The sequence below is a fragment of the Lithobates pipiens genome, unplaced genomic scaffold, assembly GCF_037356315.1.
Source record: "Lithobates pipiens isolate NorthernLeopardFrog02 unplaced genomic scaffold, aLitPip1_a1.2 Scaffold_23, whole genome shotgun sequence".
NCBI lineage: Eukaryota > Metazoa > Chordata > Amphibia > Anura > Ranidae > Lithobates > Lithobates pipiens.
Window position 1 is genome coordinate 187573537 of NW_027507785.1, and position 24822 is coordinate 187598358.

Sequence of the window (24822 nt, forward strand, 5' to 3'; positions counted from 1 at the left end):
AACATATCTTCGTCAACCTCAAAGCCTATGACCCTAGACAAAACTCAGCTGATTTCAGACTTTCTACAAAGGTACAGCCCCACTCCTATCTCAGACTCCGTTTCTCGCGATCTAGATAAACCAATCACATTGGAGGAGGCCACTTACGCTTTGCGTATGTTAAACCAGGTAAAAGTCCAGGGCCAGATGGTCTTACGGCCGGCTACTATAAATCCTTCCTTCACCTCTTGGCCCCTAGATTCTTGTCCACATTTAACACGTATGACACACCCCAAGTCCTCCCTCTGGATCTACTATCAGCCCACATAACTGTCATCCCTAAACCCGGAAAAGACCCTCAACTCCCTACCAATTATAGACCCATCTCACTATTAAACGTTGACCTCAAATGGTACGCAAAGATTTTGGCCAATAGGCACGTATGATTCACTACATTCTTGCACTATATGCCAATCCTACTGCAAGAGTCAGAGTTAATGGCCACCTATCAGACGCCTTCTCCATCTCGAACGGGACCCGTCAAGGGTGCTCCTTGTCCCCGTTAATCTATATTCTCACCATGGAACCTTTGCTGAATTGCATCAGAGAGAATGTAGATATTAACGGCATTACAGTAAAGGACCGTACCTATAAAACGGCCGCTTTTGCCGACAATGTCCTTCTTTTTCTTTCCGAGCCTCTCACTACAATTCCTAACCTCCTTCACACATTCAAACAATTCCAATGTCTGTCCAACTTACAAATCAACTTTGCCAAATCCACAGCCTTAAATATCTCGCTTCCGGAGACTCAATACCAACATCGTTTACACAACTTCCCCTTTATGTGGGCTACCCGGGCCTTAACCTATTTAAGTATTAAACTTACCACTTCTCTCTCCAATTTATACATAGAAAACTATCAACCCATATTATCCTCCATTACAAAAGATCTTGAGAAATGGTCAACAGGTATCTTTTCGTGGTTTGGAAGGGCAGCAATAGTCAAAATGAATGTTCTACCACGGTTACTATATGTCCTCCAAACCATTCCAATCACGCTTCCCCCTTCATTTTTCACTACCTATAGAAGAATAGTAACAAAATTCATTTGGGGCAAAATACGTCCCAGACTATCATACTCTAGACTGACTTTACCGAAACACCGGGGGGGAATAGTTTTGCCGGATATCGGCAAATATCAACAAGCCTGCCACCTATCCAGAGTCCTAGACTGGAATATACATTCCGACACTAAGGATTGGGTGCAATTGGAAAACTCCCTCTCAACTATACCTATTGCCAAATTCCTTGGTTGCATGTACGTCATATACCATCCGATTACAAAACTCACCCTCTCATTGGCCCCACTCTACTCGCCTTCCAAAGGGCGTGCTCTAAATACAAATTATCCTCAGTAATAGGTCCTCTAACCCCTCTTCAATGGAACCCGGCGTTCCCGCCTGGAATGTAGGCTTCAATATCGCCGCTGAATGATACCCACTCACCTTTACAGATTCCCCAATTATTCCAAAACTATAAATGTATCTCCTATTCTGACCTAAGAAATTCTCTACACCCACAACCTCTCCCTTTTTGGTTTTACCTGCAACTTAGACACTTTTTAAATACAGAAGGACAGACTTCGGATTGGACGAGACTCGTTACTCCTTTTGAAGACATGTGCTTGAAAACTGAACCCCAAAAACATCTTATATCTTTCACTTACTCTCTTTTATTCACCAACATCCACATATCTGATCATTGGTCTGCCAAATATTGGCATACAGACTTAGGCTCCTGTTTCTCTGACAAAGTTTGGGAAGCAATCTATAGGATCGCTCACAAGGGCTCACAGAACGTTTCGGCAGAGGAAAACGCATACAAATTAATTTCCAGATGGTATAGGACACCTCAAATACTACATCGTATTAGTTCACACATTTCCCAGCAATGTTGGAGATGTGGCACAGAGGTAGGTTCTCTAGTCCACATCTGGTGGTCCTGTACTAAACTACAACCTTTCTGGAAAGCAATACACACCTTATTACAAAAAATTACCACGTACCAGCTTCCTTTTTCACCTGAGCAGTTTCTTCTCCATTACTCAACTAACCCACAACCAAAATATCTCTGACCATGCATTTGATTGCTGCCGCAAACATGTGTATACCACGCAAATGGCGTTCCTCAGACCCGGCGACTATTTTAGAGTGGTTTACCCGCATTAACCATATTGCTGAAATGGAAGAATTGGTTCATCAATCGAACGAGACCTATTCCACTTACATACAGACGTGGTCCTGCTGGACTCACTTTATAACCACAGTAGACTACCACAATTACTTTACAACATAGTTATCATCATCTTCTTATCCGGTTAGATGCACTTTCTCCAATGCTACTATATGAGTGATCCCCTTTACTGCAATCTCAACATGTTGATTGTGCCCTCTTTCTCATCCCTGATGTGCTCTACAATTGTCCCTGGAAGTGCTTTACAACTTTACCGAACTAAGCAATCCCACGGATAGCTTGATAACACCTTGACAATTATTCCTTACTCTTTGATCTTTAGATCATCCTCAACGTTCCTCCCGGGCGGGACCTGGGAGATTCATGTACCCCCAAGTGTTACTCACCTTGGTATAAGTCTGGCGAACACAATTACACTTAGCATCGCGGAACATAGCCCGTGTTTATGACCACGTTACGATAACCTGAACCCGATCCCGGGATTTACCTGTCCTTTTCTAGATCTCTATTTCTGCTGATATTTCTCAGTGCTTGCACTGTAGGTTCCATTTACGTCTTTTCTTTTCTTATCTCCTGATGTTTTTGCTCCCCAAAGCAGTGTACCATTATACTCCTCAATTACCTCATATTAGGACACAGTTAGATCCCAGTTGGGGTGTCCTAGTGTGATGACCACAATACAGACCTAACACTGCTGTTAACCGTTTTTATTTAGATCTGCTTTATAAACAACTATCTGTAACTACAGCTTGTATGCTTGTCCAGTTACTTGTTTATTTTCAACTATATATGTTACGATTGTAATGTTTCCCGCTTTACATGATTTGTTATGATTACAAAATCTTAATAAAGTGTTGTTTAACAAAATTGGCCTAAAAAAAAAACAAATCACCTTTTTTAAATTCCATATTTTTTTGCCATTACTACTTCACTTGGTAAACCATTTTACAGTTCACCCACACAGTGCATGCATTGGTACAATTTATAAATGGCAATATATATTAAACAGATAAAAACGCCAGGTCTGAGGATCCATTGGCTCTTTCTAGTAGTGAGTTTTATGCTTTGGAAGGGCTGACCTATGTTCTTAACTAAACTGCAAAAACAGATATGATAGCGAAGGGGTTAAATATATGGGGACTCCCAGATCCTGACACCCTATGTAATGAGCAAGGGGCGCATAGTATGCCTACTCATTTGAAAAGATGTAAATAGTAAATAAAGCCACACACGTTTGACATGTCCTTTATTAAAATATGATGTAGCACCCTCTAGTGCAGTGTTTCTCAATTCCAGTCCTCATGGCCCACTAACAGGTCATGTTTTCAGGATTTCCCTCAGATGAAACAGCTGGGGTAATTACTAAGGCAGTGAAACTGATCAAATCACCTGTGCAAAATAATGGAAAGCCTGAAAACATGACCTGTTAGTGGGCCATGAGGACTGGAATTGAGAAACACTGCTCTAGTGTGTGCTAGAGTTAGTGTAGGTACATTGAGTTAGCTAAGCCTGACCTATGGAATCTGGGTAAAGGTTCAGTGACTCAGGGCTGGATAAATCATCTGGCAGCTCTCTCTGGCACTTCCCCCTGTGTCTGGAAGTTTTTTGAAACTTCCAGAACTGAAGGGTGGGAGTGAGGAGGGCTGCCATGCATATCTATGAGGCCTCAACCAACCTCCAGTAGTGGGCTGGCAGGGGGTTAGAAATGATATCATAAATAAACATGAACTTGGCCAATCCCCAGACGACGTCTGGTAGTGTCTAAACGCATAGGGTGGAGCCTGTGATGGTGACGGCATCACGGTTTTCTCAAGAATTTGATGGGCAAACGGAACTTGCTTGAGGAGATGCCCTCATTGATGAGATACATTTCTCTATTGCCTCTGATACATCATATATCTTGTAAGTGCAATCCACTTGTTATATTAAATTTGGATTTTAAAACGTACTGCACTATGGAAGCACCTTATTTTATATTTTCTCAGTGACATCGTCCTAGCTGTGGTTCCAGACATCTTTCCCTGTGCTGGGTGAGACTGCTTTTTAGTAGTCATGGATAGCTGGTAAGCAGGCTACTTGCTCACTTGGATGTGGAGTTGGATGCACATTCTTTGGAGGATCTTTCATAACTTTTTTACAATTTGTCTCTGTTATTTCACATGGTCGGATGTTTGTTTTTTCTTTATTCATGGACTGAATTTTTCACTGGGACTCTGCCTTAGTTTTCCCTTTTACACATTTTTTTTGACTTGCAAATTTGAAAAATATATAAAACATGAGCCATGAGCCATGCTAGCAGGGGCAGTCGGGTGGAAGATGGAGATGCAGTGTCAAGGGTGCCCCTCTAGCCTGGGGGGGGGGGGTGACCTTGGACCAGGGCTCAGGTGCTGGAAGGATCAGGGCCGTCTTTAATATCGACTGGACCCCGGGAAAAAAAATTTTTGGGGCCCCCCTGTACAATTTCACTCTCCACCTGCTCTGAGACATACAATAAATAGCAGCTAGACTTAAAATCAGTTTACTGTATTAGATCAGGCAGCAATTGCGATTGGTTGCCGGCGGTTACAGGATATCTTTACTGTTTAATGACTGGTTGCTAGAGGTTACAGCACACATTATGGCTCACTGTTTAGTTGCTATAGGTTACAGCAAATTATTTCTGCTTATTAATTGGCTGCTAGAGATTACTGTACAGTAATAGTGCTCACTGATTGATTGCTAGATGTTACAGCACATCATCTCCTCACTGCAGGGAAGCATGATATACATATGAATGCCGCCTTTATTTACAAATGAATACCGCTGGCCGCAGGTATTTACTTAGTAATGCTGCCGCTATTTACATATGAATGCCGGTTATTTAAATGTAAACACAGGGTCTGTAGGTGAGTCATCTGTACACAATAATAGGGCAGAGCTGGGCAGCATTAGTACCAGCATTTCACATTGAGATATAGGGACACTGCACAGGGCTAAAATTTCAAGGAACGAGGGAATTTAAACCAGGATAGCTGGCAAGTATGAGACAGCTGCTTTGGGCCCCACAACAATGACAGGGCCCAGGGCAGCTGCCCCTTTTGCCCTGCCTTAAAGATGGCCCTGGGAAGGATCCTTCTACAACACAAGGGAGGAAGCCCTTTCTGGAGGCCCAGGGAGCAAGGGAGGAAACTGCCACATGTAGTCAGTCTCTCTTAAAGACAGTAGTGTGCTTAAGTCTTCAGCCTTTCTCTACAGATCCCCTAAGAATCAGCCGGGTGGCCTGGTGTAAAGAGGCAGATGCAGCCAGGTGGGTTGGCATTGCCTGGAAAAGTGGTACTGGGCTCAGTGACCACAGAGGAAGCAGAGGAGAAAGTGTAAGCAGTGTCACTTCAACGTGCTACTAGTAGGAGTCTGTGAGTTTTTGATTGTAATAAGCTCCTGCTGAGCTGACATCATGTTTGTCACCTCCCCTCAAGGAGTGAGCAAGCAGAAACTTTGGGTCCGTTCACACAGGGGCAACTCAGATCCGACTTCAGGTCGTCCCTAGTCACCACAGGTCGGACAACATATAAAAATCAATGTAAGTGAATGAGAGCCGTCTTAATGCACACTACTGAAGTCGCTCCGACTTCAGAAAAGGTTCCTGTACTACTTGAATCCGACTTGTAGGTGACCGATACCCATTGATTTCAATGGAAGTCGCCTCCAAGTCGGATCTCCGTCTATACGGAGGCGACTCTGACAGAATTATCAGCTCTCAAGAGGGAACTCCACACCAAATTTATGAGAAAAAAAAATAGCGTGGGTTCCCCTCTGAGAGCATACCAGGCCCTTAGGTCTGGTATGGATTTTAAGGGGAACCCCCTACGCCAAAAAAATGGCGTGGGGGTCCCCCCAGATCCATACCAGACCCTTATCCGAGCACGCTACCCGGCCGGCCAGGAAAGGGGGTAAATTCATAAATTTGGCGTGGAGTTTCCCCTTGAGAGCTCATTTTCTGATTGGCTGCGGCAAAAGTCACCTGGCCTGGGGCGACATAAAGTCGTGTTGTAAGTCGTCCCAAGTCGTGTTCAGGTCGTGTCCAAGTTGCCTCCAAAAGTCGCGTTGAAAGTCGTGTTGCCCCTGTGTGAACGGACCCTAAGTGTGTGCAAGTCAAGTGGGCATCCCATAACCTCCCATCCCTATCCAAGTTGAAACTCCTTAATAGAACATACAGAAAATCAAAGCTATGGACTGTTCTTTGTCTCTAAAGTGCTGGTGAGGATTCAGTGTGCCTGGCTGTGCAGAAGTCGGGGATCCCTTCTATCTGCAGTTCCTATATGGGGTGTGCTACAATAAATTACCCACAAAAATGTCCTACAATGTAAATACATCAGCAATTATGCTATCCAGAGATGCAACACCTTATCAGTCATGATGTACCACACCCACCACCATGCTGAAAAAAACAAAACACAGACAGCTAAAGCATCTGATAACGATGCTTACTAAGGCTACTTTCACACTGGGGCGTTGCGGGAGCTATGCGGCCACTAGCGGGGCAGTTTTAACCCCCGCTAGTGGCCAAAAAAGGGTTAAAACCGCCCACAAAGTATCGCTGCAGCAGCGCTTTGCAGGTGGGTTTACAAAGCTGCCCCATTGTTTTCTATGCGAAGGAGCGCTTTAGGAGTAGTAAACACACCGCTCCTACAGCTCTCCAAAGATGCAGCTTGCAGGACTTTTTTGACCGTCTTCTGGGTGATGTCAATATCTATTTGGTCAATGACCTGATGGGAATCCCATATTTTAATTTGTATTTTTGTGAGGTGTTCCCATAAAATCCAAACCAGAATCCTTGGGTATGGTATAGAATTTGTGGGGGACTCCAAACTATTTTTTTCTTTTCTCTTTGCATGAAGTCTCCCTTGACAACCAAACCAGACCCTCATCAAGAAGAAGTCCAGATTCACATCTATGCAAGTTGCAGTTTGCATATTGCAGGTGCATTTTGCATTTCTCAATACACATTTTTGATCCTACTTTGGTCCTACTTCCTTCCTACTTAAATGAACAAGATAAGATTTTGCTCCGACTTTGAGATAGTCTGACTTGTCCTTTGACCAATCAAAACAATCCCAGTGTGACATACACTGACTAAACTTATAAACTCAACACTTTTGTGTTTGCCCCTAGTTATCATGAGCTGAACTCAAAGATCTATGACTTTTTCTATGTACACAAAAGGCCTATTTCTCTCAAATATTGTTCACAAATCTGTCTAAATCTGTGTTAGTGAACACTTCTTTGCAGAGATAATCCATCCACCTCACAGGTGTGCCTTAGGCTGGCCAAAATAAAAGGCCACTCTAAAATGTGCAGTTTTACTGTAGTGGGGGGGGGGGGGGGGTAGTCGGGGGCGAAAACTAGTCAGTATCTGGTGTGACCACCAGGGATTCATTCGTGAAGAGAACACCTCTCCAAAGTGTTTTGGAGACAGCTTATGGTAGAGAAATGAAAATTCAATTCAAGGGCAACAGCTCTGGTGGACATTCCTACAGTCAATTATACGCTCCCTCAAAACTTGCAACATCTATGGCATTGTGCTGTGTGATAAGACTGCACATTTTACAGTGGCCTTTTTTTGTGATCAACCTAAGGCACACCTGTGCAATAATCATGGTGTCTAATCAGCATCTTGATATGCCACACACGTGAGGTAGATGGTATCTCGGCAAAGGAGAAGTGCTCACTAACACAGATTTAGACAGATTTGTGAACAATATTTGCGAGAAATAGGCATTTTGTGTACATAGGTGTACTGCGTCGCTTCAACTGACAATTGCACAGTCGTGCGACATTGTACCCAAACAAAATGTCCTTTGTTCAATACAAATAGAGATTTATTTTGGTGGTATTTGATCACCTCTGCGTTTTTTATTTTTTGCGATATAAACAAGAAAGGAGTGACAATTTTGAAAAAAACACAATATTTTGTACTTTTTGCTATAATAAATATCCCTTCGACATATTTTTGGTAAAAATTTATTGGGACTGAGACATTGCGGTGGACAAATCAGAGACTTTTCACATGATCAGTGCTATAAATAGCCACTGATTACTGTATAAATATTGAAAAAATAGAAAAATCTGCGCTTAGTAAAAACAAATAAAAAAATCAGCAGCTGAACACCATAACCAGGATACTGGGCATAAAGAGGATGACGTCAGACCTTTGACGAAACGATCGTCGGGTAGCCACGCTCACACCCATTGTTTATGTGCGTTCGCATTATTAACTCATGTTGATGAGTTTTTTTTACCTTGCTAGCATTTCGTTCGTTTTTTAAACGTTATCTTTATTCTCTTTTGACTCGGTGGAGTCATTTTAAGAGCTTGATTATTCGGTTTAAATAAATCCTGTTGAAACTATATTACACAATTTGGCGCATTTTGCTTTTCTATGGTGATACGTCATTTGGAGGCGTGCTGAGAGTATCCGAGCGGATCTGAAGATCACGTGACATCCGAGCGATTGGGACGTTCTCCGGCATCCTGTATCGAGACGTTTATGTGATTCATGATCTAATCTTTGCAGTTTGACCTCCCCTAACAGGGGGTCACTGAGGATCTGGTAAGCCTCAATCTATCAGTGGTGTTTAGAGGTGAAGGGTCCACGTGGTCAAGTATTTATTTTGAATAAACAAGTTTAGCTACTTCTGCTTCATATTCACATGGGACATTATTTTTATTGCATCAATTTATATATGGTTATATGGATTCACAGTTTGCTTTTGATTTAATTGGACACTTGAGTTTCAGAAGCATTCTTTATCAAGATTTTTTCATAATATTTTTGTATTTGATCTCACATTTCTTTTGTTTTACATTTATATTTGTTAGGCCACGTTCACATTTAGTGGCCAAGCGCTGCACTTTATTTCTTTTTTACTGTATAAATATTACTGGGAAGGGGTTAACACAAGGGAGCAATCAATGGGTTAAATGTGTTCCCTATGTGTGTTCTAACTGTGGAAGGAATGTGGCTAACTAGAGGAGGAGACAGATTGTTGTTTGTAGGAACACACGATCTGTCTCCTCTCCCCTGACAGAACTGGGATTTGTGTGTTTAAACACACAGATCCTGGTTCTCGCTTTGTCACAAGCGATCGTGGGTGCCCGGCGGTCATCACGCCCGCCGGACATGAGCATTGCCTCCGGGGGTGCGTGTGCCGCCAGAGGGAGCCAACCTGCCACAGTATAAAGCCTCATACACACGATCGGATTGTTGGCCAACAAAACCATGGACTTATGTCCTAAGGGCGTTGGCCAAACTTGTCTTGCATACACATAGCCACACAATTGTTAGCCAACAATTACGAACGTAGTGACGTACTACGCTGTTTTTCAGCTCTTTAGCGCCAGCCTTTAGGCTTCGTCTGCTAATTTCGTGTTAGTAGAAGTTTGGTGAGTGTTGAATCGCACTTTTCATTTCACACTTTTCAATTTCACGCATTTTATTTCACGCTTTTCATTTCACACTTTTCATTTGGGACTTTTCATTTGGAACTTTTCATTTTGCGCTTTTACATTTGCCACTTTTCATTTCACGTTTTTCAGTTTGTTTCTGAACGGCCGTTCATCAACCTGATATGTTGCGGAATCAGAGGAAATAACGTGTTATTCATTATTGGCCTTGCAGTTATTGCTTTGACATTATTTTTTTGGTTGAATAATGATTTGATTTGATATATTTTCTATATTTTTGGATGCATAGAATGCACTTTTTAGTTAAGTTCTATTGGCAGATAGCATGTCTAATTTTTTTTCGTTTTCTTTTTTTTAATGCAAAAATAAAAAAAAATGTGGAGAATAATACTTGGCTATGTGTTTTACTTCAAATGGCAGTTTGGTGGTAGGCAGCTACATTTAAAAAAATACAATGTAAAATTAACAAGGGACACCAACATAGTTGTATCTTTGATCTTAAAAACTACGGGATAATGGTGTTGTGGTAACTTTCACAAAAAAAAAAAGAAAAAAAAAGCATAATAATATTATTCTTGATATCACTAGAAAAAAAAAAAAAGACTTTGCAAATTTGTTTGCAATAACTCCATCAGTATCACCAGCAAAGCAGCGTTATTATTATCCCATTAAAGAAGAAGAGAATTGTGCGCTGCATTTGGAGATTTCATAATTTGCCACATCACAAATGTTAATTCTCCATTCCAAGCGCTAGTTTACAAGACCAACCGCTTCCGGCTCGTCTTTGCTTTCAAGCATACGTGTTTGTACTGCGTGCGAGCTTCGAGTAGCGCCCCATTATGAAAACGGTGTTCAAACCACACATTTGAGATCACTCTAGCGATTGCTAGAGTGATCTAGCACTAGACCTCCTCTGTACCTCAAAACTGGTAACCTGTAGAAATTTTTAAACATCGCCTATGGAAATTTTTAAGGGTAAGTTTGTCACCATTCCACGAGCGGATGCAATTTTGAAGCGTCACATGTTGGGTATCAATTTACTCAGCGTAACATCATCTTTCACATCATAAAAAAAATTGGGCTAACTTTACTGTTGTCTTATTTTTTTAATTCAAAAAAGTATATTTAAAAAAAAAAAAAAAAAAAAGTGTGCTTGTAAGGCCGCTGCGCAAATACGTTGTGACAAAAAGTATTGAAACAACCGCCATTTTATTTGCTAGGGTGTTAGAAAAATATATATATAGATATATTTAATCTTTGGGGGTTATAAGTCATTTTCCATAAAAAAAAAAGTAAAAAAGAGGCTTGGTTCTTTAGTGGTTAAGCACGTTTGATGTTAATGCATTCTATTGGCCAGAATATTAATTTATTCTGTCAATTAGAATGTATTAAAGGGGTTATAAAGGCAAACGTTTATTTTATTTTTTTATGCATAGGTATGCGCAGCTTATTGCATTAGGGTGGGCACCCCAAAAGATCAAACACACATGCCTTTTTCTGCAGCCTCTGCTGCACTGGAAAGTAAATGAATGGAAAGATGTCAGGAAGGGCTAGCCAGTACCCAAGATTGCGGCAGAAGAAGATGAACTGTGACCCAGGTGTGCGCGCGTGTGCAGTATCAGGAAGGGCATGCCAGTGCTCAAGATGAGAATCCAAGACAGCCTGTTTCCTCAGCCAGATTTCCGCTAGTGTGTCTGTGCCTTTGCGCGCAACAGCACGCACACGTGCTCGTGCGAATGCGCGCACGCACCCCGTTACAGCTTTTGATGCCCAACAAGCTATTTGAACCCTGCCAGTGCACAGACTCAGTGCTGTCTGCTCTACAATGTTCCCGTGTGTTCCTCTTGCCTGTATCTGAGATCTGTTCCTGTTACCCGACCCGGCTTGCCTCTGATGATTCCTGCTATCTGCCTGCACCTGATCCGGCTTGTTTGACCACCGCATCTGCCTGATCCTTCTGCTACCTCGCTGCCAGCCCATCACCGACCCGGCTTGTATCCTGAATACTCTTCTGCCTCCGCACCTGCTCATGACGTGTCCGCCAGTGTATGACCCGGCTCACCTGTACCTACCCTCTCTTCTGCCTGGAGAATCCTGCTGTACTGCCGCTCATCCTGCAGCTGCTTCTGATTCCATGGTCTGCAATCCATCAGGCACTCATGCGACTCTGCACTCCTGTGCCTCCAGGCTGCTCTACCAGGGGGCATCAGAGGTGTAAGAGGGGGCTTCCTCTGAATACCAGGCTCTACCGTCAGGTACGTGACAAAAGTGCTCTCTGCTGAGTGGCTTCCTTTTCATTCACAAACTGAGGCATAGTAAACACAGTTTGCAATGCTTCAGTTATGAATGAACACAGTGAGTAAGTGTGTCCACTGTGTTCATTTACAAAAGGAAGGGGAGGGTAAATTACATATTTACTAGTCCTTTCCCCCTCTCTCCATTCTGAAACATTCCCCACAGCAGCCAGAGGGAGAGGAGATGAGAGGAGAGGAGGGAAGCCTGCAGCACTGCTGGGGGAAAAGATGCAACACAGGGAAGCCTGGACGGTAGGGGGAGTCCTCACGTAGTGATTAGGGTATGCCCAGGCACAACCCCTGCACACACTCAGCTGTCCAGGACTCTCACTTGCTATTGGCTCCTGCTGCTGCAGTCAGTGAGCCAATGAGGAGAGAGAAGCACAGGGCTTAGGTGCCCCAATAATAAGCTGCTTGCTGTGCAGGCACTGGGCAGAAGGCAGGGGCCAGGAGTGCCACAAAGAAACTTGAGAAGAGGAAGATCTAGGCTTTTCTGTGCAAAACCATAGCACAGAACCAGTATTATGCCCCATACAGACAGTTGGACATTCCGACGGATTTTGTGCTCTGATTTTGGTCGAAACTAGGCTTGCATACACATGATCACAGAAAGTTGTCGGAAAATCTGATCGTACGGAAGGAGGTGACGTTCGTAGCGCACGACGGGACTACGTAGAGGCCAGTAGCCAATAGCTTTTGTCTCCAAATTTTTTCTGAGCACGCGTGACACTTTGTGCGTCGGAATTCTCTACACACGCTTGGAAACAGTCCGCTCGGATTTTGTTGTCGGAAAATTTTAGATCCAGCTCTCAAACATTTTCCGTCGGAAATTCCGACAGAAAAAGTCTGATAGAGCCCACACACGATCGGATTTTCCGACAACATATTCCGAGCGGACTTTTTCCGTCGGAATTTCCGACTGTGTGTATGGGGCATAACACTTTAAAGGGTGAATCCACTTTCATGGGGAAAAAAATAGCAAATAAAGAAAAAATAACATAGTGTTTCATCATCCTCTCGTGTACTATCCTCCGGAGCAAATACACATGCAGAGTTTACAGTCTATTTGCCTTTAGTAAATCAACCCCATTGGGTGTTCTAAATGTATTTACAAGCAGTTTGATAGTACTTACTTGATCTTTGGTTTTTAATGAAGAAAAGCTTCAATCTTTCTTTAAAGGTGTTTTCATTCACATAAAATTCTACTTGCACTCTGCAAACAAAACATAAAAATATAAAATACACAGCAAACAATGTCTGACACATTAACTTTTCATTCAATGAATGCTTGTTAGAGCTCTGCAGTATTTTCTGTAAAAGTTATATTCACTAGAGAGGAGCTAAATGTCAGAATGTCAATAATTCAAATAAAATGTCACACGAATATCTTCTCAAAAACGACACTTTGATGAAAATAATATTTTTATAGTACCTATCTTCTTAGTTATACATTGGTCCCTTCTTTCTCTAATAACTGCTGGGCAAAACAAGCATTATTCTAACATAACTATAATTACAATGTGTGACACATAATGGTATTGGCACCATAACAAAACCATTTCTGCAGAGAATTACACTTCAGGAGGTTCTTAGTTTTCACCACGATTATGTTTCAGCAATGCATTTGTTTTTCATATTTTCCACAATATGAATATTCCTTTCTCCACTTATAGCTGTTGTATGCCCTTAAAATAAAACAAAAAACAAAACCTGTAAGACTAATGCCCCGTACACACGATTGGATTTTCCAACAACAAATGTTGGATGTGAGCTTGTTGGCGGAAAGTCCAAACAATTGAACATTTGTTGTCGGACTTTCCGCCAGCAAATGTTGGCTAGCAGGTTCTCAAATTTTCCGCCAAAAAATGTTTGTTGTAGGACTTTCCGATTGTGTGTACACAAGTCCGTTGGACAAAAGTCCACGCATGCTCGGAATCAAGTACGAGCCGGAGATATAACTAGCGTTTGTAATGGAGATATCACGTACGTCTTGTTTGCCACTATGTTCGTAATTGTTGGCCAACATTTATGTGACCATGTGTATGCAAGACAAGTTGGAGCCAACATATTTCGAACAAAGATCCACGGTTTTGTTGTCGGAAAGTCCAATCGTGTGTACGGGGCATAAGGCATAATGAGCTAGTATGACACCACATACTAGCTCATTATGAAATACTTACCTTAGAACCAAGTGCGGTCACCGTTGAGGTAGCTGACATGTTCCCTTGGAATTTCTTCCAGGTTTGCGGCTCCGGTGCTGTGAATAGTAGGGGTCGTGATGACGTCACTTCTGCGCATGCGCAAGGGAGTCCTCTCTATGGCAGGTCAGGCAGCATCCGCCGGACCTTCAGAGCGCATGTGCTGCTGACATCAGCGACTGCATACAAGGTGAACATCTCCTAAACTGTACAGGTTTATGAGATATTCATTTTACCGACCGGCATGCCTTTATTATTATATGCGCAAGCGGGGTATACAACCACTTTAAAGAGGAAGTAAACCCTGATGGGTTTACTTCCTCTTTCATTCCCTGCAAAGGTAAAGCATAATGGACTACTATGCATCCCATAGTAACCCATTATGTGTCACTTACCTGACACATGAGCCATCGAAGTCACCGCTGTCTCCTGTAGTCCGGCCCATCCATCTTCTCAGTGGGTCTCGCCGCTCCGCCGCTGTCATTCGGCGAAGCCGCGATGATGTCACTCGCATGCGCGGCATATCGCCATTGACGGGTGCCGCGCCCAGTGCGCCTGCACGCCGCTGTTTACGGCGCATGCGCCGTAGACAGCGGTGCCTGTCTTTCGGCAAATATCTCCTAAACCGTGTAGGTTTAGGAGATATTTCTTGGACCTACAGGTAAGCCTTAATCTAGGCTTACCTTTAGGTCAAAGTGTGTTGTAAGGGTTTACAACCACTTTAAAGTAATGGTATTTGTTAGCATTATGTTCCCAACACTTGATTTTTACCCTCAAGAACCGAATGACAAAGCTTGCCACATGCTAAGTCATAAGCTTGGGCACACAAGTTTCGGCACACCCTAATCACTATGTGCGGTGCTGATTCCCTCTACTGCCCAGGCTTTCCCCCCTTGTTGCCCCCCCACCCCACAGTACTGCTGGCTTCCCTGATCTCACCTCAACTGCTGCAGGATATGTTTCAGGATGGATGTCGAGCAGGGGAAGGGGCTAGTAAATAAGTAATTTACTGCCCCCCTCTTTTTCTAAATGAACACAGTGAATACATGCAGTCACTGTGTTTACTATGCTTCAGTTTGTTAATGAACAAGAAGCCACTCAGCACAGAGCACTTCCCATTCATTCACTGCCATGTGCAGCTGAGGCTGTAGAGAAAGGCATGTGTGTTTGAGCTGCACACCCTAATGCCATAGGGTGCACACACCTATGGTCTAAGCTGTGCCTGCCACAACATGTAAAATTGCAGAGAAAACACATTTAATCTATCTGCCAGTCACTCTTTAACCACTTCAGCCTCAGAAGAATTTACCCCCTTCCTGACCAGAGCACTTTTTGTGATTTGGCACTGCGTCGCTTTAACTGACAATTTTGAGGTCGTGCGACGTGGCTCCCAAACAAAATTGATGTCCTTTTTTCCACAAATAGAGCTTTTGGTGGTATTTGATCACCCCTGCGTTTTTTTTTTTTTTTTTTTGCGCTAGAGAAAAAAAGAGCGACAATTTTGAAAAAAAAACACATTATATTTAACTTTTTGCTATAATATATATCCCCCGAAAATCTATAAGAAAAACACATTTTTTCCTCAGTTTAGACCGACACGTATTCTTCTACATATTTTTGGTAAAAAAAAATCGCAATAAGCGATTATTGATTGGTTTGCGCAAAAGTTATAGCGTTTACAAAATAGGGGATAGTTTTATGGCATTTTTATTAATATATATTATTTTTTTCAATGGCGGCGATCAGCGATTGTTATTGTGACTGCAACATTATGGCGGACACCTCTGACATTTTTGGGACAATTGTCATTTATGCAGCAATCAGTGCTATACAAATGCACTGATTCTTGTGTAAATGACACTGGCAGTGAAGGGGTTAACCACTAGGTGGCAGTGTAGGGGTTAAGTGTGTCCTAGGGGTGTGTTGCTAACTGTGGGGGGGGGGGGGCATGGCTGTGTTTTACACATCACTGATCTCTCACATGGAGCAGAGATCAGTGTCACTGTTGCTAGGCAGAACAGGGAGATGCTTGTTTACTTTAGCATCTCCCCATTCTTCATCTCCGTGAGGCGATGGCGGGTATCCCTGCGGTGATCGAGTCCGTGGGACCCGCGAGCAGACTCACGGGGCTTCACCGCCACCTCTTAAAGGGCAACGTACAGGTACGTGATTCTGCCTGTACGTGCCCTTCTGCCAAAGTATATCAGCATGAGGCGGTCGGGAAGGGGTTAAACCACAGTCTCAGTGACTCTCTATAAAATACAGTAGAGTACAACAATGGATGTTAATGGGTGACAAGGCCGTTTTCTATTACCCTCATCATGTTCCTCTGTTTTCCAGCAGGCATGTTGCCCCTTTGTAATTGATATTATTACAGTGCCTAAATTGAAAGCAAATAGTTCATTTGAAATAAGGAGTGCACTATGTATTTGCAGTGAATTCTCTTGGCAGCTATGCCTAAAAAATACCAGCCAAGGCAACAGAAAGCAAACACCTATGAAAAGTAAAAACAATGAACAATTCAACCACTGTACTAGAGACCTTTTCAAAAGGATTTAAAAATGCAATTAAAAAGCAGATTCTAGCTACCGCTTGTGAGGCCCTGGCTGGCAGCACTGTGGACAGTGTATACAGGTATGTGAAATCTGAGTTTCACACCTACACATGGTGAACGGCCTCAAGGTTTATGACTGATGGAGAAAAACATTTTTGTTTACTCCGGATCTTAATATGTTCTGTTCTGGGTCCTAAATCCTGGAGACTTTGTAGAGCTTTAGGTGGGATAAAGCCTCCATGTGTAGGTCCACACCTTACCTGGTAATCAGACCTCAATCATTAGCCTTAGCTAAGCACATGACATTATACAATATATGAGCTGAGAGATGCTCAGAACCCTCTTGCATTTCTTCTCTCTTTTGTGGCAGCCTACTGCAGGGTGAAAAGGCTGCTTGCTAACAGAACACTAAAAATGGTGCAAGTTTTGTCTGATTTTTCTGGGAAACCAGGAACTATTTACTCAGTAGTTTGAAGTAGATGTTTTGTTTGTTTGTGCTATATTCAGGTACAGTGGCAGCCGTTCCATTAGGGGCACAGGGGTGCCGCCACCCTAATCTACATGCAGGGTGCAAGGATTAAAAAAATTTTTAAGCACAGGATTAGAGCCTGAGGCTCTAATTGGCTTAAAAAAGGATGGGATCGGGGAACAGAGCACTGCGCACTGAGCCCACCCAGTTGTGTGACATTAGTAAATTAATATTCGCTAATGTCTTCCTGCTTCTCCTCCCAGCCAATCAGGAAGCAAGTCCTGAGACTCGATTGGCTGAGAGTCTTAGGACCCACTTGCTGTTTGGCTGGTAGGAGAAGCAATGACCCGGCTCTTCCCTCGGCAAGCTGGAGCGAGGAGCAGAAGGTGGAGGGGCAACAACAGCCTCTTTAAACTTCCAGGAGCCCTACCCCAGATCCAGCACCACCTCGTCATCTGCCTCCTAAGGTAAGGTAACTGATCCTTGCCTTCCCATCCATCTCCCATATGGGGTTGCGGTAGTGCGAGTGAGGGGGCCAGGTTTTTTTGCTGCCCCCTCCAAAAATATTGAGCACCAGCCGCCACTGTACAGGTACTTGCTGTACAAAACCTTTCTGCACTGAAATTGTGTTTGTTTACTGCCTTGCTGAATAAAAGTTGAGGACAAACTTGCTTGAACTGCCTCTGGGTGTCCCTGTCTCATATATGGTTTACCACTGTCAATACCAATTGAGCCCATCCTTCTTACACCATGTACAAGAGTTAACTTCTATGAATGCTTATGTGGAACCAGCAGGGGGCATATAAAATGGTAATGAGGGTGTATGAACAAGTTGGTTTGACAAAGTGAATTGCTGGTTTGCATTTTTTTTTCTGTATGTAGAGGATCATACAATTTATAAATTGTAAAAGTTAAAGTAGCAGTTCAGCCTAAAACTAACTCCAAATCTACTCACAGCCACAGTCTGAGACTAACCTATCTAACCCTGTAAAGCAAAAATCACTATACATACCTATACATGAAGCCGATCTGGTCTGGTCTCTGGCGGAGGATTTTGTGTAGAAGAGACAGTCGACAATGGTTGGGAAATGCCTGGGAAGTGGCGTCACCCATAGAGTTACTATGGGGCTTCCATTGTTGGGTGCCTCTTCTGCACCCGCCTCCATAGAGAAGCGCCCGCTGACAGCTCAGTGTGGGACCAGACTGGATCAGCTTCAGAAAAGGTATGTATAGCCATTTCTTCTTTACAGGGCTAGATAGGTTAGTCTTAGAATGTGGCTGAAAGTAGATTTAGAGCTAGTTAGTTTTAAGCTGAACTTCTATTTTAACAGTAGGACAGACATTTTCAGAGACAGAATAGCAACTAAGACCCCTTTCCCACCACCGAGCCTATAGTGCTGGCGGCAAAACCCCGCTATTTTTAGCGGCGTTTTACCGTCGGATTTGCGCCGCATTTCGGCCACTAGCAGGGCACTTTCACCCCCCGCTAGTGGCAGAGAAAGGGTTAAAACCGCCCGCAATACGCCGCAATAGCGGAATTTTGCCGGCGGTATAGCCACGCTGCCCCATTGATCTGAATGGGGAGCAGCAGTAAACACACCGCTCCTTCACCGCTCCAAAGAAGCTGCTGGCAGGACTTTTCCTGATGTCCTGCCAGCGCACCGCTCCAGTGTGAAAGCCCTCAGGGCTTTCACACTGGAATGAATGGTGCAGCAGTTTGAGGGCGGATTGCAGGTGCTATTTCTAATGCTATAGCGCCTGGAAAACGCCCTCGGTGTGAAAGGGCTCTAAAAGAACTTAAAGCGGAGGTCCACCCTAAAGTGGACCTTCAGCTCATTGGATTCCTCCCCCCCTCCGGCGCCACAATTGGCACCCTTCAGGGGGGAGGGGGGTGCAGGTACCTGTACAGTACAGGTATCAGCACCCACTTCCAGGATAGCTCTCTGCGGAAAGGGGCGTAGATTACGCCCCTTTCCGAAAGTCCCTCGCTGCCTGCTGGGAAACACACAGATCCCAGAGGCAGCGGGTCCATCCTTATTGTGCAGCGCGACTCGCGCATGCGCAGTAGGGAACCGGGAAATGAAGCCGAAAGGCTCCACTTCCTGATTCCCATACCCAAGATGGCGGCGGCAGCACCCGAGAGACGATCGAGAGATCGGCTTCGGGTGCCGACATCGCGGGCGCGCTGGACAGGTAAGTGTCACTTTTTTAAAAGTCAGCAGCTGCAGTATTTGTAGCTGCTGGCTTTTAAAAAAAAAAAAAAAAAACACGGACTCCCGGCGGACTCCCGCTTTAAAGCGGTGTTCCACCTGGGGGAAAAAAAATAAAGGTCAGCAGCTACAAACACTGCAGCTGCTGACTTTTAATATATGGATACTTACCTGTCCAGGGAGCCCGCGATGTCGGCACCCAAGCCTATTTTCGGATCGACTGTCAGGTGCTGCCACCGCCATTTATCGTAAGGGAAACGTACAGATTTTCACAGCAGGCATGTTTGATATTAATGTTAAAGAGGAGCAAATATAATGTTGATCTGCCAGGTTTGAGGTTCAAGTCACACTAGGAAGATTAAATAAAAACTCTAAAGACGTGCTGGTAGGTTAATCAGATACTGTCTAAATCGGCTCTAGTATGTATGAATGTGTGTTAGGGACCATAGGTTGTAAGCTCCTCGAGGGCATGGAATGATGTGAATGTCCAATGTAAATGTAAAGCGCTGCATAAATTGACAGCAGCAAATAAGTACCTGGGAAAAAAAATCCAGCAGCATATCCCCTCCTTGTCAGATATACACAATATTTATTCCAGCCGCATTGTCCTTCAGAGTAGGTGTTTAAAGTGGCCTTAGCATCAGACATGTTTTTTCATGTTACATGCAGGTATTGTTTACTACTCAGAGGTCAGCCTGCCCCCTGACAATGCTTTAATCTGCTTTTATCTCCAGAAGGACAAAACCATCTTTGTTCAGGCATTATCCAGGATCAGCACCTATTTCTTGAACATAGTTGACACAGTAATGTAAATGTTGTGAGAACAAATGATTAGGTTAGGGAAAATCACTTGCCTGGAACTCAAGGACTGCTTAATGATAAAAGATAGAGGCTTTTTTGAAAATAATATTTTGTTGCTGTATATCCACACATGTCAGAAGTGTATTCATGCATGCAGACTTGTTATCCACTTGAAGACTAAGGCCGCGTACACACGGGCGGACTGTTCGCCCAACTTTGTCCGCTGAACAGTGTTTCAGCGGACAGTCCGCTCGTGTGTGGGCTTCAGCGGACAGTTTCAGCGGACTGTCTGACGAACAAAGTCTTACGGAATTTCCGTAAAACTGTCCGCTGAAACTTGGTTTGAGTGGACAGTCCGCCCGTGTGTGGGCCAGTCCGCTGTACTTTCGAAATGAGCGAACTGTTCCCGCCCGGAGAAAAGTCCGCTCATTTCGAGCGCGTCTCCAGGTAGGCGGGGCCCGCGAAGGAGACTTCGCGGGCCCCGCCGCCTGGTATGGACTTAAAGGGGAACCCCAACGCCGAAAAAAAATCGGCGTGGGGGTCCCCCCCAAGTCCACAACAGACCCTTGTCCGAGCACGCTACCCGGCCGGCCAGGAAAGGGGGCGAGCGAGCGCGCCCCCCCCTCCTGAGCCGTACCAGGCCGCGTGCCCTCAACATGGGGGGTGCCTTGGGGAAGGGGGGGCCGCGCGGCCCCCCCACCCCAAAGCACCTTGTCCCCATGTTGATGAGGACAAGGGCCTCTTCCCGACAACCCTGGCCGTTGGTTGTCGGGGTCTGCGGGCGGGGGGCTTATCGGATACCGGCCCCCCACCCTATGTGAATGAGTATGGGGTACAATGTACCCCTACCCATTCACCTGTAAAATAAAAGTACCCAAAAAAAACCACAACACACGAGATAAAATATTTTATTGCACAGCTCCGGGGGTCTTCCGTCTTCGGGGGTCTTCTCGCCGGACTCCTCCGCTATCTTCTTGTAGCTCTTTTGCTAGCGGAGGAGTCCGGCTTTCTTCGTCCCCGCCGCCGGCCTCTTCTCCCGACTTCGGGGGTCTTGTCCCCCTCTTCGGTTCTTCTGCCGGGCCACCGCGCCTTCTTATAGCTCTTTTACAGGCGGTGGCCCGGTCTTCTGTCGCCGCCGTCACCGCCTTCCGTTCTTCTTCTTCTTCTTCTTCTTCTTCCTCTTCTTCTCCAGGAGATGTTGACACGACGCTCTTTCCGGCCGGAATGCCAGAGCCGCGCTGTGCGGCCACTTATATAGTGACAATGGGGCGGTGTCACATGGTATATGTTACATGGGTTGGTCACATGGTGACCCCGCCCCCTTACGATGTCATAGTCCCCATGTGACATCAACCCATGTGACCAACCCATGTGACATATACCATGTGACACCGCCCCATTGTCACTATATAAGTGGCCGCACAGCGCGGCTCTGGCATTCCGGCCGGAGAGAGCGTCGCGTCAACATCTCCTGGAGAAGAAGAAGAAGAAGAAGAAGAAGAAGAAGAAGAAGAAGGGAAGGCGGCGACGGCGGCGACGGCGGCGACAGCGGCGACAGAAGACCGGGCCACCGCCTGTAAAAGAGCTATAAGAAGGCGCGGTGGCCCGGCAGAAGAACCGAAGAGGGGGACAAGACCCCCGAAGTCGGGAGAAGAGGCCGGCGGCGGGGACGAAGAAAGCCGGACTCCTCCGCTAGCAAAAGAGCTACAAGAAGATAGCGGAGGAGTCCGGCGAGAAGACCCCCGAAGACGGAAGACCCCCGGAGCTGTGCAATAAAATATTTTATCTCGTGTGTTGTGTGTTTTTTTGGGTACTTTTATTTTACAGGTGAATGGGTAGGGGTACATTGTACCCCATACTCATTCACATAGGGTGGGGGGCCGGTATCCGGGGGCCCCCTTATTAAAGGGGGCTCCCGGATTCCGATAAGCCCCCCGCCCGCAGACCCCGAAAACCAACGGCCAGGGTTGTCGGGAAGAGGCCCTTGTCCTCATCAACATGGGGACAAGGTGCTTTGGGGTGGGGGGGCCGCGCGGCCCCCCCTTCCCCAAGGCACCCCCCATGTTGAGGGCACGCGGCCTGGCCGGCCGGGTAGCGTGCTCGGACAAGGGTCTGTTGTGGACTTGGGGGGTTCCCCTTTAAGTACATTCCAGGCGGCGGAGCCCGTGACGTCTCCGTCGCGGGCCCCGCCTACCTTGACACGCGCTCGAAATGAGCGGACTGTCCTCCGCATGTGTGGGCGAGTCCATTCATTTCAAAAGTTGCGCGGACTTAGTACGACGAACTTAGTTTGCCGTATTAGTCCGCTCAAAAAGTGCCGTGTGTGGGCAAGTTCGTTCATTCAAAAGTTTGAGCGGACTGTTTGACGAACTTAGTTTGGCCAGACAGTCCGCCCGTGTGTACGCCGCCTTAGCCTTTTCTGGCACTTTTTGTTTACAAGTTAAAATCAGTATGCCCTTTTCAGTCCTAGCGGAAAGGTTCTGCCTTCCGCCAGCCCACACCTTCCACTACAGGCAATGCGTCAGTTACTTAAAAGATATCTGCAGCGAGGAACGCAAACGTTTCCCTTTAAACTTCTTGGATCGACTGCTCATGGACGATACCTATAAAATTTCGGACATCTACAAACCCTTGCTCCAGCAAACTTCTCCTCCACTAACATCCTCATCAGTCGCCAACTGGGATAAAGACTTTCCTGACCCAGATTTAGTGGAGAAAATTCTGGAAGGCCTTAACAAAATTTACCGCCTAACCCCTAACGAGCTATGGAGAGAATCGCAACTGAAAATTGCCCACAGGGCATACCTTCCCTTCCTTCCATCCAACACCGATCGGGACAGTACCAAATGCCCCCACTGTCTCCAAAACAGGCCCTCCTTGGCTCACCGTTTCTGGACCTGCTCCTTTATTTCATCTTTTTGGGACCGGATCCTCTCCTACATCTTTAAAGTAACCCTGTTGAAATTGCCAAAGGACCCCCTCCTCCTCATCTTTGGATACTGGGACCCTCTCCTGCTTCCATGGTCTTCCATCAGAAACCGTGTGCCCACAAGCTGCACGCCATACAAACCTTCCCACGTGGACTGGTCTCTGTTATGCTTACTACTAGCCAGGAGATCCATTCTAAAGTGCTGGACTTCATCTCTTCCTCCCTCCGTCGCTCAGATACAGAAAGAACTCCTCTCACTCTTATACAAGGACCGATGTAACGCTAACTTCTGGGACGAAAAATTAAAATCTCGCTTTTATGTGATGTGGCTTCCCTTCATATCTGCCACTCTTCCTCCGGCAGACATCATTAACTTGGACCCCTTCACCTTTTTCTACTACGGCGCACGACAATCGAACTCGGGGGCAGATCCCCCCCATCTACTGCCTAATCTGCGCCCAGCAACCCACTATTCTCCGGGACTACCCCTTGATTCTTCCTACCTCAGGGACTCTATACAAGAACCCCATATCCCCCCACCCCCCTCCCCCCTCTTCACCCTTTTATTTTGTTATGCATGTGACTCCCTCTTCCCCTCCCCCCCCCCCTTTTTCTCCTTCCAATAGCTACCCCAGATCCTATGATGTGTTCTTTTACTTAATCTTGGGAAATGCTAATATCCTGGTATATATTGCTTTCGCAACTAACCCTTAACACAGGATCCATCCAGTTACTGTCAGATTGTTGCTCTGTTCTACTAGTTTCACTGCTTTTTTTTTGTTTAGTTCAATTATTTCCAGATTATGGTATAAACTCAATATGGTATAGCCACAATCTGTTTTCTCTCTATGCACCTCATCTGTGATGATGGTCCCACAACATCGTACATGTATTTGTTGCATCTGTACTGTTATCTTTTTATTTCTCAATAAATACTCTTAAAAAATAAAAATAAAAAAATCAGTATATCTTTGCTAGAAAATTACTTATAACCCCCAAACATTATTTTTATATATATATATATATATATATATATATATATATATATATATATATACACACACATACACACACACACATATACACATATACACATATATACACAGACACACACACAAGCGTGGGGGGCAGGGTGCTTTAAAAAAAAAAAAAACATTGACCCTTTTAATTCTTCTTTTTTTTCACTTTTTTTTTTCAATTAGAAGGAATGTAAACATCCCTTGTAATAGAAAAAAGGAAAACAGGTCCTTTTTTATGAAGAGACTTCAAATCTCTGTTTTACCTTTTTAAAAGCAGAAGATAAATGTCCTCCCAGACATTATTAGGAGGGAGGGGGCAGTGCTTATAAGAAAATGTAAAGAAGAAGTTGAAATCTGTACGTAGATGCACTTTAATCAATGTAATGAGGTGTTTGGTGCACTTTAATTTGAGTACTCACACTACACAGACACGCTGCACGGATACACTATAATATACTGCAATATAATGCAGCAAAAGTACAGTGATGCACCAAACTATATGGTGTTAAACTGGCAGTAACGCACAAAGAAGTAAATGGTATTAAACTGGCAGTAGCGCATACAGAAGTAAATGGCGTTAAACTGGCAGTAACGCACAAAACTATATGGCGTTAAACTGGCAGTAACACACTGAGAAATAAATGGCGTCAAACTGGCAGTAACACACACAA

At 44.7% G+C, this 24822-nt stretch overlaps 1 protein-coding gene across 2 annotated transcripts in view; it reads right to left on the reverse strand.

Moving 5' to 3' along the window:
- The window catches only part of KCNT2 (potassium sodium-activated channel subfamily T member 2), a 1477061-nt gene that overhangs the window by 1201251 nt on the left and 250988 nt on the right, over nt 1-24822 (reverse strand). For both annotated transcript variants that reach the window (XM_077452683.1, XM_077452682.1), the window contains exon 2: nt 13105-13184. In XM_077452683.1, the coding sequence (XP_077308809.1) occupies nt 13105-13184 (80 nt within the window). The remainder of the gene's footprint in view (nt 1-13104; nt 13185-24822) is intronic.